General features: G+C 42.0%; 3 protein-coding genes across 3 annotated transcripts; 1 reads left to right on the forward strand and 2 right to left on the reverse strand.

Annotated features, from left to right (window-relative positions):
- Window positions 1-4,870: 4,870 nt before the first annotated feature.
- On the reverse strand, window positions 4,871-5,809 carry LOC145708542 (uncharacterized). The gene is made up of 3 exons (XM_081786225.1): window positions 5,671-5,809; window positions 5,411-5,624; window positions 4,871-5,362 (listed from the first exon to the last, which is right to left on the reverse strand). Exons 1-3 carry the CDS (start codon window positions 5,748-5,750, stop codon window positions 4,988-4,990), a joined length of 669 nt encoding a protein of 222 aa, XP_081642351.1. The 5' UTR covers window positions 5,751-5,809; the 3' UTR covers window positions 4,871-4,987.
- A 63-nt stretch (window positions 5,810-5,872) lies between these two features.
- Window positions 5,873-8,144, reverse strand: LOC145709283 (uncharacterized). Its single transcript, XM_081786961.1, has 6 exons — window positions 7,998-8,144; window positions 6,900-7,885; window positions 6,387-6,788; window positions 6,204-6,339; window positions 6,071-6,155; window positions 5,873-6,021 (listed from the first exon to the last, which is right to left on the reverse strand). The coding sequence occupies exons 1-6, from the start codon at window positions 8,076-8,078 to the stop codon at window positions 5,873-5,875; spliced, it is 1,839 nt and encodes a 612-aa protein (XP_081643087.1). The 5' UTR covers window positions 8,079-8,144.
- Window positions 8,145-11,385: 3,241 nt separating this feature from the next.
- LOC145709284 (uncharacterized) lies at window positions 11,386-12,148 on the forward strand. Its single transcript, XM_081786963.1, has 4 exons — window positions 11,386-11,449; window positions 11,493-11,614; window positions 11,728-11,947; window positions 11,991-12,148. Exons 1-4 carry the CDS (start codon window positions 11,410-11,412, stop codon window positions 12,146-12,148), a joined length of 540 nt encoding a protein of 179 aa, XP_081643089.1. The 5' UTR covers window positions 11,386-11,409.
- Window positions 12,149-12,273: the final 125 nt, after the last annotated feature.

A 12,273-nucleotide genomic window follows, 5' to 3' on the forward strand; every position in this document is an offset into this window, starting at 1 on the left:
TTGTCATTTCCCCATGCGAAAATAGCTGCGAGGGTCAAATAGTCCAGGAAGAGGCATGAACGGTGTATAAAAAGAAAGAACTGATTAATTTTTTTTAAAGAGGTATCAAAGATATAAAACATGAAAACGGTGGCTAAAACAAAAGAACAGCAGCTAGAATAGTGACAATCGAGGCCATGAACTTCGATTCGCTGGAATTAACTTCTTCAACTGTAGGAGCTCCGTCGAGAAGGTCTGAATTTTCGGAAGCTTCTGTTGCGACTTCAGTGACCTTAATTGCCAGTGTTTTAATTTTTAGCGCTTGAGAATTCTATCTTACCGCTTGTTTAATGGCGGCCTCGTCGGTAGAGTCGGACTCTCCCTCGATGTCGATATCAGCTTCAATATCATCTCCAGCTTGTCTGCGCTTTCGTCCAGAGACGACGACCTGGCGGAAACTACGGACAACAACGTTCGTGATTGTCATTGTTCGAACACCTAAGAATATAATGGATCTTAATAAATTTAAGTCGTCTTACTTGCAACGGCAGTGGAGCTCATGTAAGCAGCCCTAACCACAGCAGCTTGTGCTTCGAATAGTGCAGATGAAGTATCAGCGAGATCAGCGGACCAGGCGACAGAGAGGACGACTTTTTGAACCACAGAGACAGTGAAGGAAGTTCTAACAGTGAGTTCAACATACTGCACAACAGTAACAGAGCTAATGGTGGTAAAGGTTGCCAAAGTCGCCGAGACCTAAGAAGTAAAAATCAACCTGAAGGAAATTGATTATTACCTCAGTGATAACAGTTTCGACGCTCTCTGTGCTAGTAATACTTATGACGACGGAACATGTTGTGCTGACGAGATCAGTGGTAGTGAAAGAAATGGTTTCAATAAAGACAGACTCGTATGAAACAAAGTATGTCTCCACAAGGGCAACTGCTTCAAGGTATTCTGCCGATCCAGTGATGAGGAGGTTGTTGGTGAAAGTAATCTCAGTAAGAACAAAGCTGATCGATAAAGCAACTCGGGGAACTTCAACTGAACTGGTTGCTTTCTTGTTTTCAATCAAAAAATATTGAATAGAATACAAATGAATACAACGATTAAAAATACGCAATACTTTCCATGATAAATGCAGCCATTCCTGTAGCAATTTCTGTGGCAGTTTCTGTAGACGTAGTGGGCGTCGTAGTTGTCGTTGTTGTCGTAGTAGTCGTTGTTGTCGTAGTTGTCGTAGTTGTCGTTGTTGTCGTTGTTGTCGTTGTTGTCGTTGTTGTTGTTGTTGTAGTGGTAGTAGTAGTGGTAGTAGTAGAAGTAGTAGTGGTTGTCGTAGTTGTCGTTGTAGTTGTAGTAGTAGTCGTAGTTGTGGTAGTTGTGGTAGTAGTCGTAGTTGTCGTGGTTGTTGTTGTCGTTGTAGTAGTCGTAGTTGTCATAGTTGTTGTTGTTGTCGTAATTGTTGTTGTTGTCGTTGTTGTCGTTGTTGTGGTAGTAGTCGTAGTAGTCGTAGTTGTTGTTGTAGTCGTAGTAGTCGTAGTTGTTGTTGTTGTCGTAGTTGTCGTTGTTGTCGTAGTAGTCGTAGTAGTCGTAGTTGTTGTTGTAGTCGTAGTAGTCGTAGTTGTTGTTGTAGTCGTAGTAGTCGTAGTTGTTGTTGTAGTCGTAGTAGTCGTAGTTGTTGTTGTTGTTGTCGTTGTCGTAGTAGTCGTTGTTGTCGTAGTAGTAGTAGTAGTCGTAGTTGTTGTTGTAGTCGTAGTAGTCGTAGTTGTTGTTGTAGTCGTAGTAGTGGTGGTAGTAGTAGTTGTGGTGGTGGTGGTGGTAGTTGTTGTCTAAGAGGGGATACCGACATTTAACAATAAAAGGGAGCTCCGGGTGAGTATTTAGAGATGAGAATTAATATGCGAGAGAATGACAGTGATAGAACGCGTTTCAGAGTGGGTATACGAAATCAAAGATTTGAGTAGAGTCAGTCAGAGTACAGCGATTGAGCATTATGGTTCCATCATGAGCATTATCATTATAACAACTGATTCAGTCGAGGTTCACCGTCGACAAAGATCAATTTATCCACAAAACATGCTTTTTAGAGCTTGGATTCCAAGCTAAGGAGCATAAGTTCACATTCATATAAGTTTTCAGATAAATTTCGGGACCCCTAGTCTCAATGTCGAGGATCTCAACTTCTACTTTGAGAGCTTCAATGAGGACATCAATTTCCATGTAAGATTCGAAAACAGCATCAACAGTGCAGATAACGACTCCATCACGCTCAGAGAAGATCAAAGTTGAGAACTCATAGCTGAATCCGCCAATAAGAACGAGAACAGCGTCTTGTTCAACAAGGTAGAGGGCAGATGTGGCGTCTTCAAGGTCCGCGCTCCATTGAATATCCAGAGTGAAAACAAGCTCCAAAGAGTAAGTTTGGAGTTCTAAAGCAGTGGCAGCAACAGTTAGACCAGTAAACTCAGTCTCGAGCTGGGCAATCAAAGCAGCTTCTTCAAAAGCCGTGTAGAACTCCAGCGAGAAAGAACAAGAGACCACACTTCCAGTTTGAATAAATTCAAAGGAAATTATCTTGAACTCGTATGAGCTAAATCCGGCAAGAGCGATCGCCTGCTGTTCGAGATACAAGGAGCTTTCCAAGTCCAACAAGGCGACGTCCCAGGTGATGTCAAGATCGAAAGAAAGGTCGAGCGCAAAGAAGCTGAATTCAACCTCGACTGCAGTGATTCCAAGTTCAAGTTCAAGAGCAGCATCAAGGTCAGCTGAAGAAAACGCGGACTGGAATTCAAAGACTGCGTTGACGCTGGCAAATCCGCCGGATTCGACAAACTCGAAAGCAATGACGGTGAATTTGAAGGCGGAGAATTGAAGCAAAAAGGCGTCATATTGTTGCACATAGAGGGCTGATCCGACAGTGAGGAGTTCCGCATTCCATGCGAAAGTAGTTGTCTGCGAGAAGCTCTTGGCGAAGACAGCGAGGACGGTTTCGGTGACGACGGCGCCAGGCACAGTTGCGACTACTTTTTCTGTGAGAGTTTCGACGCTCAAAGCAGTCTGGAACTCGAAGACGGTAAGGCACATAATACTTCCGTCGGCTTGAAGTTCGAAAACGAGAGAAACAATTTTGAAAGCGCCGAAAGAGGCAAAGTCGGCTTCTGCTTTCGCATATTGTTCCAAATAGTAGGCAGATGTGACGTCGAGGAGGCTTTCATTCCATTCGATGTCGACGACAATATCAACATTCAGAGTGACAGCGGTTTCGACGACGACAGTTACTTCAGAAGTCATCTTAAGCGCAAAGGACGAGACGTCAATAAGATGAAGTTCGAGGTAATCGTAGCCAAGGATGGTTTCGAAGTTGAGCTGGAAGGAGCACATAACAAGATCACCTTCCAAATAAAATTCCATAGACATAAACGAGAAACTGTAGTCGGCAAAAACGGCCAAAATCAGTTCCTATTAGCGAGTTAAAAGCAGGTACTAGAGTGTGAATAATTAGGCTAAGCAATTGAGGTCGTTTACGAGCCGGCAAATTAACCGTGCATCTTTACTGCTTATTCAACTCTCTCCTTTTTCTCGGTGTAAATTTCGGAGTCAACAACTAAAAGACTAGCATCCCATTCAAAAGTGCATTCGGCTTGGAACTCTACAGCAACAATTTCGACTTCTGGGACAAAGCACTCCCAGCAGAGGGAGAATGGAGAAGCAACACCCTTCTCTTCAACAGCAAGGGATACATCAAAGTCGTTGGTTTCGATGAAAGTGGCATTTTCCGACCACTCTTCAAGGGTCACGTTTCCAATAGTAATATTAGCTGAAAGATATATAATATATCATATATTATGTAACCTGTCAGACAAAAGTATAATTAAAAGCTTATTTAACGAGCCGCTGTCTATTTTTTGGACAAACTATATATTTTATTACTTCAAAGCCCAAGCGATACGCTTTTATCAAGTTTAGCTGCTTAGCTACTGTAGCTTACCGAATTCTGGGAAATCATCAGTGCTGTTGAAGGTAACGTCAACACCAAAGCTGCAGTTGGTCTTGACCATCCAGAAAGTGTTGTAAAGACCATCGTCGGCCAAGCAGCCTTCGGTCTGGAGCTCTTTGCAAGTGTAGTTAAACGCGAATCCGTCGTCGTTTTCACTGCTGTCCGAGGTAAACAAAACGGTGAAGTTAGCGCTCAAGTCGAGGGTGATGTTCTGCTCTCCGGTGTATTTCCAACTGATATTAGCGACATCATCTCGGATCAAAACAAAATCGTGGCCATCTTCGATTGCAAAAGAAGAGGATGTCAGTTCAACGGTGTCACAGGTAGTTGCGACGCACCATTCTACTTTGTGGTGGTCTGGGTATTCAGTCAATTCAATAAGTCCCTAATATATCATTAGTTTTGATCTCTTAGTCTTCGCTGTCTTTACTTTTGAAAAAAATATATATAATATCTCTCATATATAAGCATAGTTCTCTCTCCTCCAGATACACTTACTTCATCCTCTGTAAGTTCGTGATGAACTCCATTGGCAAGGATAGTACCGAGCAAAAACGAGAAAATCTGGGTCCTCATCTTCGTTGTCGATGAGAACTCGGCTATCTGAGGTCCTCAAGAAGCATCGCATGTTGAGAAGAGTACTTTACGACTAAGAAGGAATTTTTATGCACCCTCTCGCAATTAAACCATCGGCTTTTTTTGTAGAAAACGATCTTCATAAAAATGTTTGCGACGTCCTTTATGGTTCAAGTTTGAAAACTAACGAATCATCAATTCACGAATATACATTGTAGGTGTCCACCAGGGATGGAACTATTGCCGATAAAGTCGTCGATATTAATTCACGCATAAATATCTTAATGTATTCAAAATGTATGTACAGTTGATTTACAAATGAGTTAAATCGGCAATCAACACATAGGACGGGAGAGGTGAATTGCCGCTGGGAATGCTCGAGCTCCGTGTTTCACTTTTTGGGAGTTCAGAATATTTTTTAAAGAAAAGTATCGTCTATATAAAACAGACTATATACAAATAAACGTTCAATTCAAAAAAATATGAAATTTTTGAACTGTTTCCTGAAAGGGTTTCTGTCTGGTTATTTCTGTAAATTTGCACTGGCGAGAAAGTGAAGCCGTCTCCGACGATAAATATTCCTCCATTAGGAAGTGCAACAGATGCATGATGCGAGCGTGCACGCATCAATGGTGGCATCGTTGACCACTTTTCCGCATCTTTTCCTAGCATGTAAACCTGTGGCGACTGGCCCATCACTCCAAGGTCAGCGTTAGAGCCGCCGATCACGAAAATATCGCCGTTAACATCATGAGCAGAATGACTTGAAATTCTTTCTGGCAGAGACGGACCTGCTGTCCAAGCGCCATTCTACAGTTCACTCATCAAATAAGCTGTTTTTATCTAAGTCATCTTAACCTGATAGTGCTCGACTTTGTTATTTCTTCCTTCTTTTGGTGAAATGCCACCAAGAAGAGTGAGGCCTCGTTGATTATGAACCATGGCGGCGTACGAATGTGGGAAAAGCGTGTATCCTTCATCCTTCATATTGAAATCTTCGTCGTAGCTCTCGCAGCTGAAAGGATCGTCGCGTGAGCCGCATACCCAGATTCGATCGTCTCGTACTGCACAACTAAGATAACCAAATTTTTATAGAGAGTAAATTGGCCTTTGAGTACCTGTGAACACGATATCTCTTCTCCAAGCGGACTCGGACGGGGATTATGTCACAGCCACGAATTTCAAACACTTGGTTCATCGTGTTCCAACCACCAATCACGAAGATGCGGTTGTTGAAGGGAACCACACAATGAGCAGTCAGAGATAGAAAAAGGTCAAAATATTTTAAATATCTTTCTATTTTTGTATCTTTGTAACTATCTATTTATCTACTTGTAACGTGAAATGACCATTTTGACCCAAAACTGGCATTCGAACACGCGTGCCCAAATCGATCTCCTGTTCGAAGTCGTTCTCGTAGTCGATCAAAGAGACGTTAAGCTTGTGACCATTGCCGCCCAGAACCATAACTTTAATTATTTGCACTCAAAAGCTGTAATTATTATCGCGTTCATTTACCGCAGTTGCACTGTTCGCGCTCATAATAATCTCCCGGGCAGCCTGAGCCGTCGCACTCTCGGAATCGTTCTTTGATTCCGCAAGCCTAAAACATCGTTTCAAATTTTGAGCTTCTTTTGGAAAATACAAGTACCTTTTGTTCTTTCGTGTCCTCGTCAATGCAAGATGACCAGCTTGACCACTCAAGCCAGGATGAACAGGAATTTGTGTTGCATTCTTGAACTTGGATGTTATCTCCTGGTCCACAATCACCGTCACAAGATCGAGTTCTATGGTAAAATTAGATACAATAAACGACTCGTGAAGAAAAGTCCACCTTATCTGTCTTCCACCTTCGCACGAAGCATCACAAGTAGACCAGCTGCTCCAGTTTGTCCAGGTTGGTTTGCCCCAGCAAGTGAGTGGTCCAAGCGCGATTCTCAGTTGATTAGAACTAGCAATTTCCGTCGCACGAAGCGCTTTCATAGGAAGTGCTCTTTTGTTCGTGATGGTACCTTCGTCTTCTCCTTCGGAAACGGCATCGCAGTTGCACAAGAAGCCCCCAGAGCACGAGTTTGTCTCGCCCAAAGCACATTCGCACCCAGAACCAGAATCACCAGAAAAGTACTTGTTTAGCGAACCATCACTTCCATACCACGAAAGTCTGTCAGAGACGGAGGAGGAAGAGCATTTCATGAAAATCACCTGCTCACAGCTTCCAAAAGTTGTCTCAGATGGAGTCATTAAAATTTCTATATAAATTGCACTAAGAAAAATCAGGATTTCGATTAAAATTTAAGATATTTGGAGAATATTATTTTTGCATTTTTGATTCCTTGACTGAATAGAGTCGATTTCTCTGTCCGAAAAACCATATGTAACATTTTTAGGCAAACATGGACTATTGTCTTCTCCGCCACAAGTATCAGCGTTGATAACAAGCGGTTCAAATCCTGCTTCTGCAAATGGAAAGATGGTCTTCCCACTTGCAAAATCACAGTAGACACCAATAGTGTTCTCTGAGTTCTCAAGTCGAATCAGGTATTTGCCAGAATCATCTTCCGATAAACCTCTTGCTTGGAGCTCGTCGCAGCTCGTGGGCAACTGCCACATGACTTTAGCTATGTTCGTGAATTCCCTCTGCGGCATAAAGTCCATCTCTACTTCTGCAGCTGGAGCATTTGAAATCGAAGATCTAGCGAGGCCGAACACTTTTTCTAAGACAGGTCCGATCGTGTCTGAAAGCGATCGTGGTGGAGAAGACTTCTTCGTCGAGGAAATTTTTCGTTCCAAGAAGTTGTACTTGTTCTCCATTTGATTGATTGCATTCCTTTGAAGGGTGAGGATGGACTTTTGCTGCGCTCTGAACTGGTTGAACTCTTCTCTAACTCTTCGCATGTGACTATCGCGCGCTTGAAAAGCACTCTCAACGCCTTCCAAAGCGTTGTTATGCGTCGACAACTGGTCCATCATGATAAGGACGCCTTCTTCTAACTTTGCTACTCTCTCCGAGTTTTCTTCCATCAAACTTGTGTCAATAAACCTTGTCTGAACCTGTACAGGCGCTTCAGTAGTTGTAGTCGTCGTTGAACTCGTGGTAGTCGAGGTCGTTTCTTCAGTCGTTGTTTGCACCACCGCGACCTCCGTCGAAGCCATCTCTGTGAGCTCATCGACGGCTTCCTCTAATAATGCGACGCGCTCGGAGAGCTCTTGGTTTTCTTGAATAACTCTGTTTACGCGTCGTTTTATCAAAAGATTTTCTTCCATGATTTCACGAATCAGGTTTCCTACATCTTCCAGGCTTTCGAACTCTTCGAAATCTGAGATTGCATCGTCCTTCAAGATTATTATAAAGCACATAAATACTCTCACGGATAATATTTAAAAAGATATAAAATAATTCAAAAATAATCAAAATTAATAATTTTGCTAATACATATTAGATCACCTGTATTCTTCTATTTCTGTCCTTCCTATCTCTTTGCCCAGCTGTTCCGAGAATCAAATAAAAGAGCAAAAACAGTCGCATCTCTTAATCTTCTGCGTCTCTGCCTTTCTCTCGCAAGCTGGAAAATTTCCTCTTGCTCTTTTTAGAGAAAAATGTTAAGCTGCAATATGGGATAGAAATCACCATTCGGTCATCAACAAAAACGCGCACGGTGGCGCTACATCTCGTCGCGAGTTATCGCGACCCGTGGGCTCAAAAGCGAACACCATTTTTAACTGCTCTTTTACTGATTTCATAGTCTGACGTCTATGCTTTCACGAAAAAGAAAAATGCATTGAAGAAATATATCAATTTTGCTCTGTACTACTTATTTTGTACACAAGGCAATCACCACGTGATGTTTGTCTTCAATAAATTTTAAATATGAAAAAATACCTTCTTTTATGATCGTATGATTATTTATATACATTATAAGAATATAATATATAAATTATATAATATTATACGCGATCCTCAGGTTGAAATACATTCGAACAAGAATTATACATAGAATGGCTCGCTGCAACTTATACTTGTAACGATTGCACACCATTACCTCAAACAGTCTCAACTTCACTACAGTTGTAGTGTTGTTTATTTTTAGTTTTTTGCCGTAGACTTTTAGGGAGGAAAAATCTCAAAGGTGGCAAAAAGGAAGAAAAGGTCGAGTTAACTTGTGAGCAAATATTATTTCTTATTCTAATTATGATAAATATTGCGTGTTGCTTGCCTCTCGAAAACCACAGAAAGGCTCGGTGGAATAGAAGCTCGCTCCATTTTGCCACTTCCTCGGCGACCACATGAAATAAACTTTTGCCTAAATAACCTCTTACTCGTAAACCTAACGTTGTCTAACTATAACTCTAAATGCGAATTTAATACCATAAACTAAACAAAAAACGAATAAGCGGCCACAAAGATTTGTTAGTTTTTGAAAAGGAGATCGAGTTCAAACATCCGCTTTCTGTCTACTCCCGTCAAAGAATCCCCGCTTTTTTCATCAAGTCTTGATCTCTAAACATTTTCCTTAGGGGATGTGGGAATAAAAAATGAGGTTGAAAAGTACGGGATACATTTCCAGCGCTGCGGGTGATCTACTTTTGACAGGTTTGCTATTTTGCTCTGACCACAAAATAGTCTCGTCGCAAATCTGCTAATGAAGTAATGTGTCCATCATCCAACCGAATTAGAGCTTAACCTTAGACTCCAACTCATGTTTTAGTTTAGATGGTTTTTGGGGGGTCTTTTTTCGAGAAAATCAAGTTTAGATTTTCAATTTCTTCTCAATAATGACTAGAGCACTGAAAGCATCTGTTTCCGTATCATACTATTTAAAAACTAATATTCAACAAAGATTTTATACTTAAAATCGACAGTCACGGTCAGTGTCGCGATTTGATAAGTGCGTGACTTATCTATTGAGGAACTATGCGTTTGGCCTTTTGAACGGTTGTACCGCCCTTCATGGCCAACATTTTAATATTTTCGGTGGCGAAATCTGCACAAGGATTAGCCGCTTCCCAACTGAAAGCGTTGACGTAAGCGTGACCGCTCTTTAGAGGTTAAACCCTGGTCAACAAATCAAAAAAGAAAGTAAACTGACAACTGGGAGACCGATTCGCGCAACCCGCAAATATCAACGGAAATGAAAATTGAACAGTTTGGAGCGGAAACTTTCTCAGACTAGACCTATCCTTTCAGACATGCTCATTTCTCGCATATTGCCAAACTATTTTAATTTGTGGTAGTTTTTATTACAGACAGTGTGTATTTTTCTAAGCAGAGGAAACTTTTCAACAGAAATTTTCAAGTTTGCTTTTCTTCGTTTTCAAATTGTAAGTGGGCGTTTTAGTCAAAGCCGTTCATGTCGGTGTCGACGAGGACTCGGTTGCCGTTGCTATCAGTGCGATAGGTGCGGTAGACGTTCTGGACAACGGGTTGGACAGTTTGAGGCTCACATGGGACGCGTGGCTGGTTCATCATCATGTAGAAAATGAGGTTGTCGTTGGAGGACTCGTTGGAGATCAAAAATAAAGGCAGGATTTGATCGGTCGTGAACGTCGTTCCTGGCGCCTGTGACTGCATCGCCATCATGATGATCAGCAAGTCTCTGTCCATAAAGGAGTTGTCGCTGCTGCTGGTGGAAGTAGTGGAGGAGTCATCGTTGAAATTGTCGAGGAGGAGGAGAGGCAAGAGCATGTTAAAGTTGTTGTCGAATGCTTGCGCGCTATCGAGACCGCCGGTCATTGTGTTGAGCAGCACCATCATCATGATCATTTCGCTGTCATCATCTCCAGTGCTGTCGTCGTCGATGAGGAGCATGAGTGGGAGAACAGCGTCCATTTGCACAGAGGCCCGTCCCATTGTCTGGAACATGAGGAGCATGAGAAGATTCTGCTTGCGCGATTTAGCACTGCCGCTGTCGTTGAGCATCAAAAGCGGCAGCATCGTTTGCAACTGGTTGTTCGTGTTGATTGTGCAGGTCTTTTGGACCATCGAGGTGTAGAGGAAGAGAGTAGTCATATCGAGCGCGGTGCCATTGGTGTTACTGTCGTCGTCAAGGAGCAAAAGTGGAAGGATGGAAGTGCTGTCCGCCAAGTTGCCTCCTTGCATCATCATCAACATCAGCATTTCCGAGTTTTGAAGGGAAGTGTTGTCGTTGAGAAGCAAAATGGGAAGCAGTTGGTTCATCTGCGTCTGTTGCTGCGGATTGTTTGCCTGGTTGGCGATCATGATTGCCAGAAGATTCTCATCGAGCGCAGTCGCTAAGGCGAAAAAAGCGCTAAAAACTTTCATTCTTTTTGCTGATTTTTGGTGTTTTTCTCTCTAAGCTCAAGTCTTATTGAAAATGAGATGAGGAGAAACAGTGTCAAGTGGGTTTTATATGAAGGGATTCTAGTGCTGCCATGTAGTGGCCGTAGCTATCCGGCTGGAAAGTTTTAACTAGATGTTTTGGGAGACTTTGAAAATTCGATTATCCTAAGAAAACAAATATCGGTTTTGATATGGGCTGTTGAGCAGACGGCTTCAGTTCCAAGGAAGATGCTTATTTTCGTTTGTTGCAAAACAGGTTTCGTGAACCAAACTATCCATGCATGAAATCAAGTGTTCACCCGAATTTGCGAATTTAGAAATTCTCATGGATATACTTTACCTAGCTTGGTATCGGTAGGAAAAATGATGCTTCCAACTGACCTAAATTTCAGTTGTTTGAAAAGAAAAGCACGTGGCCACTTTTTTGATAGAGTACTTTTGATGGAGTGTGCGCCTAATTCGGTTGTTATCAGCACGAGTCTAACCAGACCTCGAAACAGAGCTAGGCACTCTTTCACTTTCAGATCCTTTTTGACCGAGTTAGAGCCATCTTCTAGGGATGGATTTAAATCTCGCTGAATCTGGCCAGAACATTAGAGGTGATATTTCACAAAATAACTTTTCAGTAACGAAGTAAATTAGAGAATGGATGCGATTACTATTCGGAAAATGCAGAGTCCTGGCAACTGTCTGGAAGAACTCTCCCGCCAATTTTGAGCTTTTCAAACATGCTTCGTGAAAACGAGCTTGAAAATACCAACCAGGTAACTTTTGAAAAGAACAGCTCCCACGATGGGAATACTAGAATTACATTTCCATCTTCAAAAAAGAAAAACTAATTTAGTCAAAATTAACTTTTGCCAATGAAAAATTTCAGATAAGCTGTCAAAGCCAGATCCAGTACCAGTACAGTATTCCAAATTGCGGCTACCAGCCCCACTGGAATGGTGAGCCGTACCATGCACCTGATGAACAGATGATCGAACTTGTACCAGTGGTGGACGACGGCGTTTTGCATCAAATGATTCAAATGGAGCGCACTCAAGTCAACAAGAGCAAACGAAGCAAGGAACGAAGAACCGCTTCTATTAACTCTGGTAACTTTTCGGAGATAATAAATGTTTAACCAAAGCATTGTAGCTTACAATATTCTCAGAAGCCACATTCCGAACGTCCCTGCCGAAACAAAGCTGTCCAAAATCAAGACCTTGCGCTACGCTGCGAGTTACATCAAGTACCTCATGGACATTTTAAAAAACGACGATGCAGAGCCAGCTGAATTCTCGCCTTCCGACTGACCCAAATATAAAATCCAAATAAAGTAAACATTTACAAAAGCTTCTTCATTCAATTGCGCGAAATCATGGAAGAGAACTTCGTTTTTGAAGAGTTTCTAAAAGAAAACTCAATCAGGTGTTTTTGA

The sequence above is a fragment of the Oikopleura dioica genome, chromosome XSR, assembly GCF_907165135.1.
Source record: "Oikopleura dioica chromosome XSR, OKI2018_I68_1.0, whole genome shotgun sequence".
Lineage (NCBI taxonomy): Eukaryota > Metazoa > Chordata > Appendicularia > Copelata > Oikopleuridae > Oikopleura > Oikopleura dioica.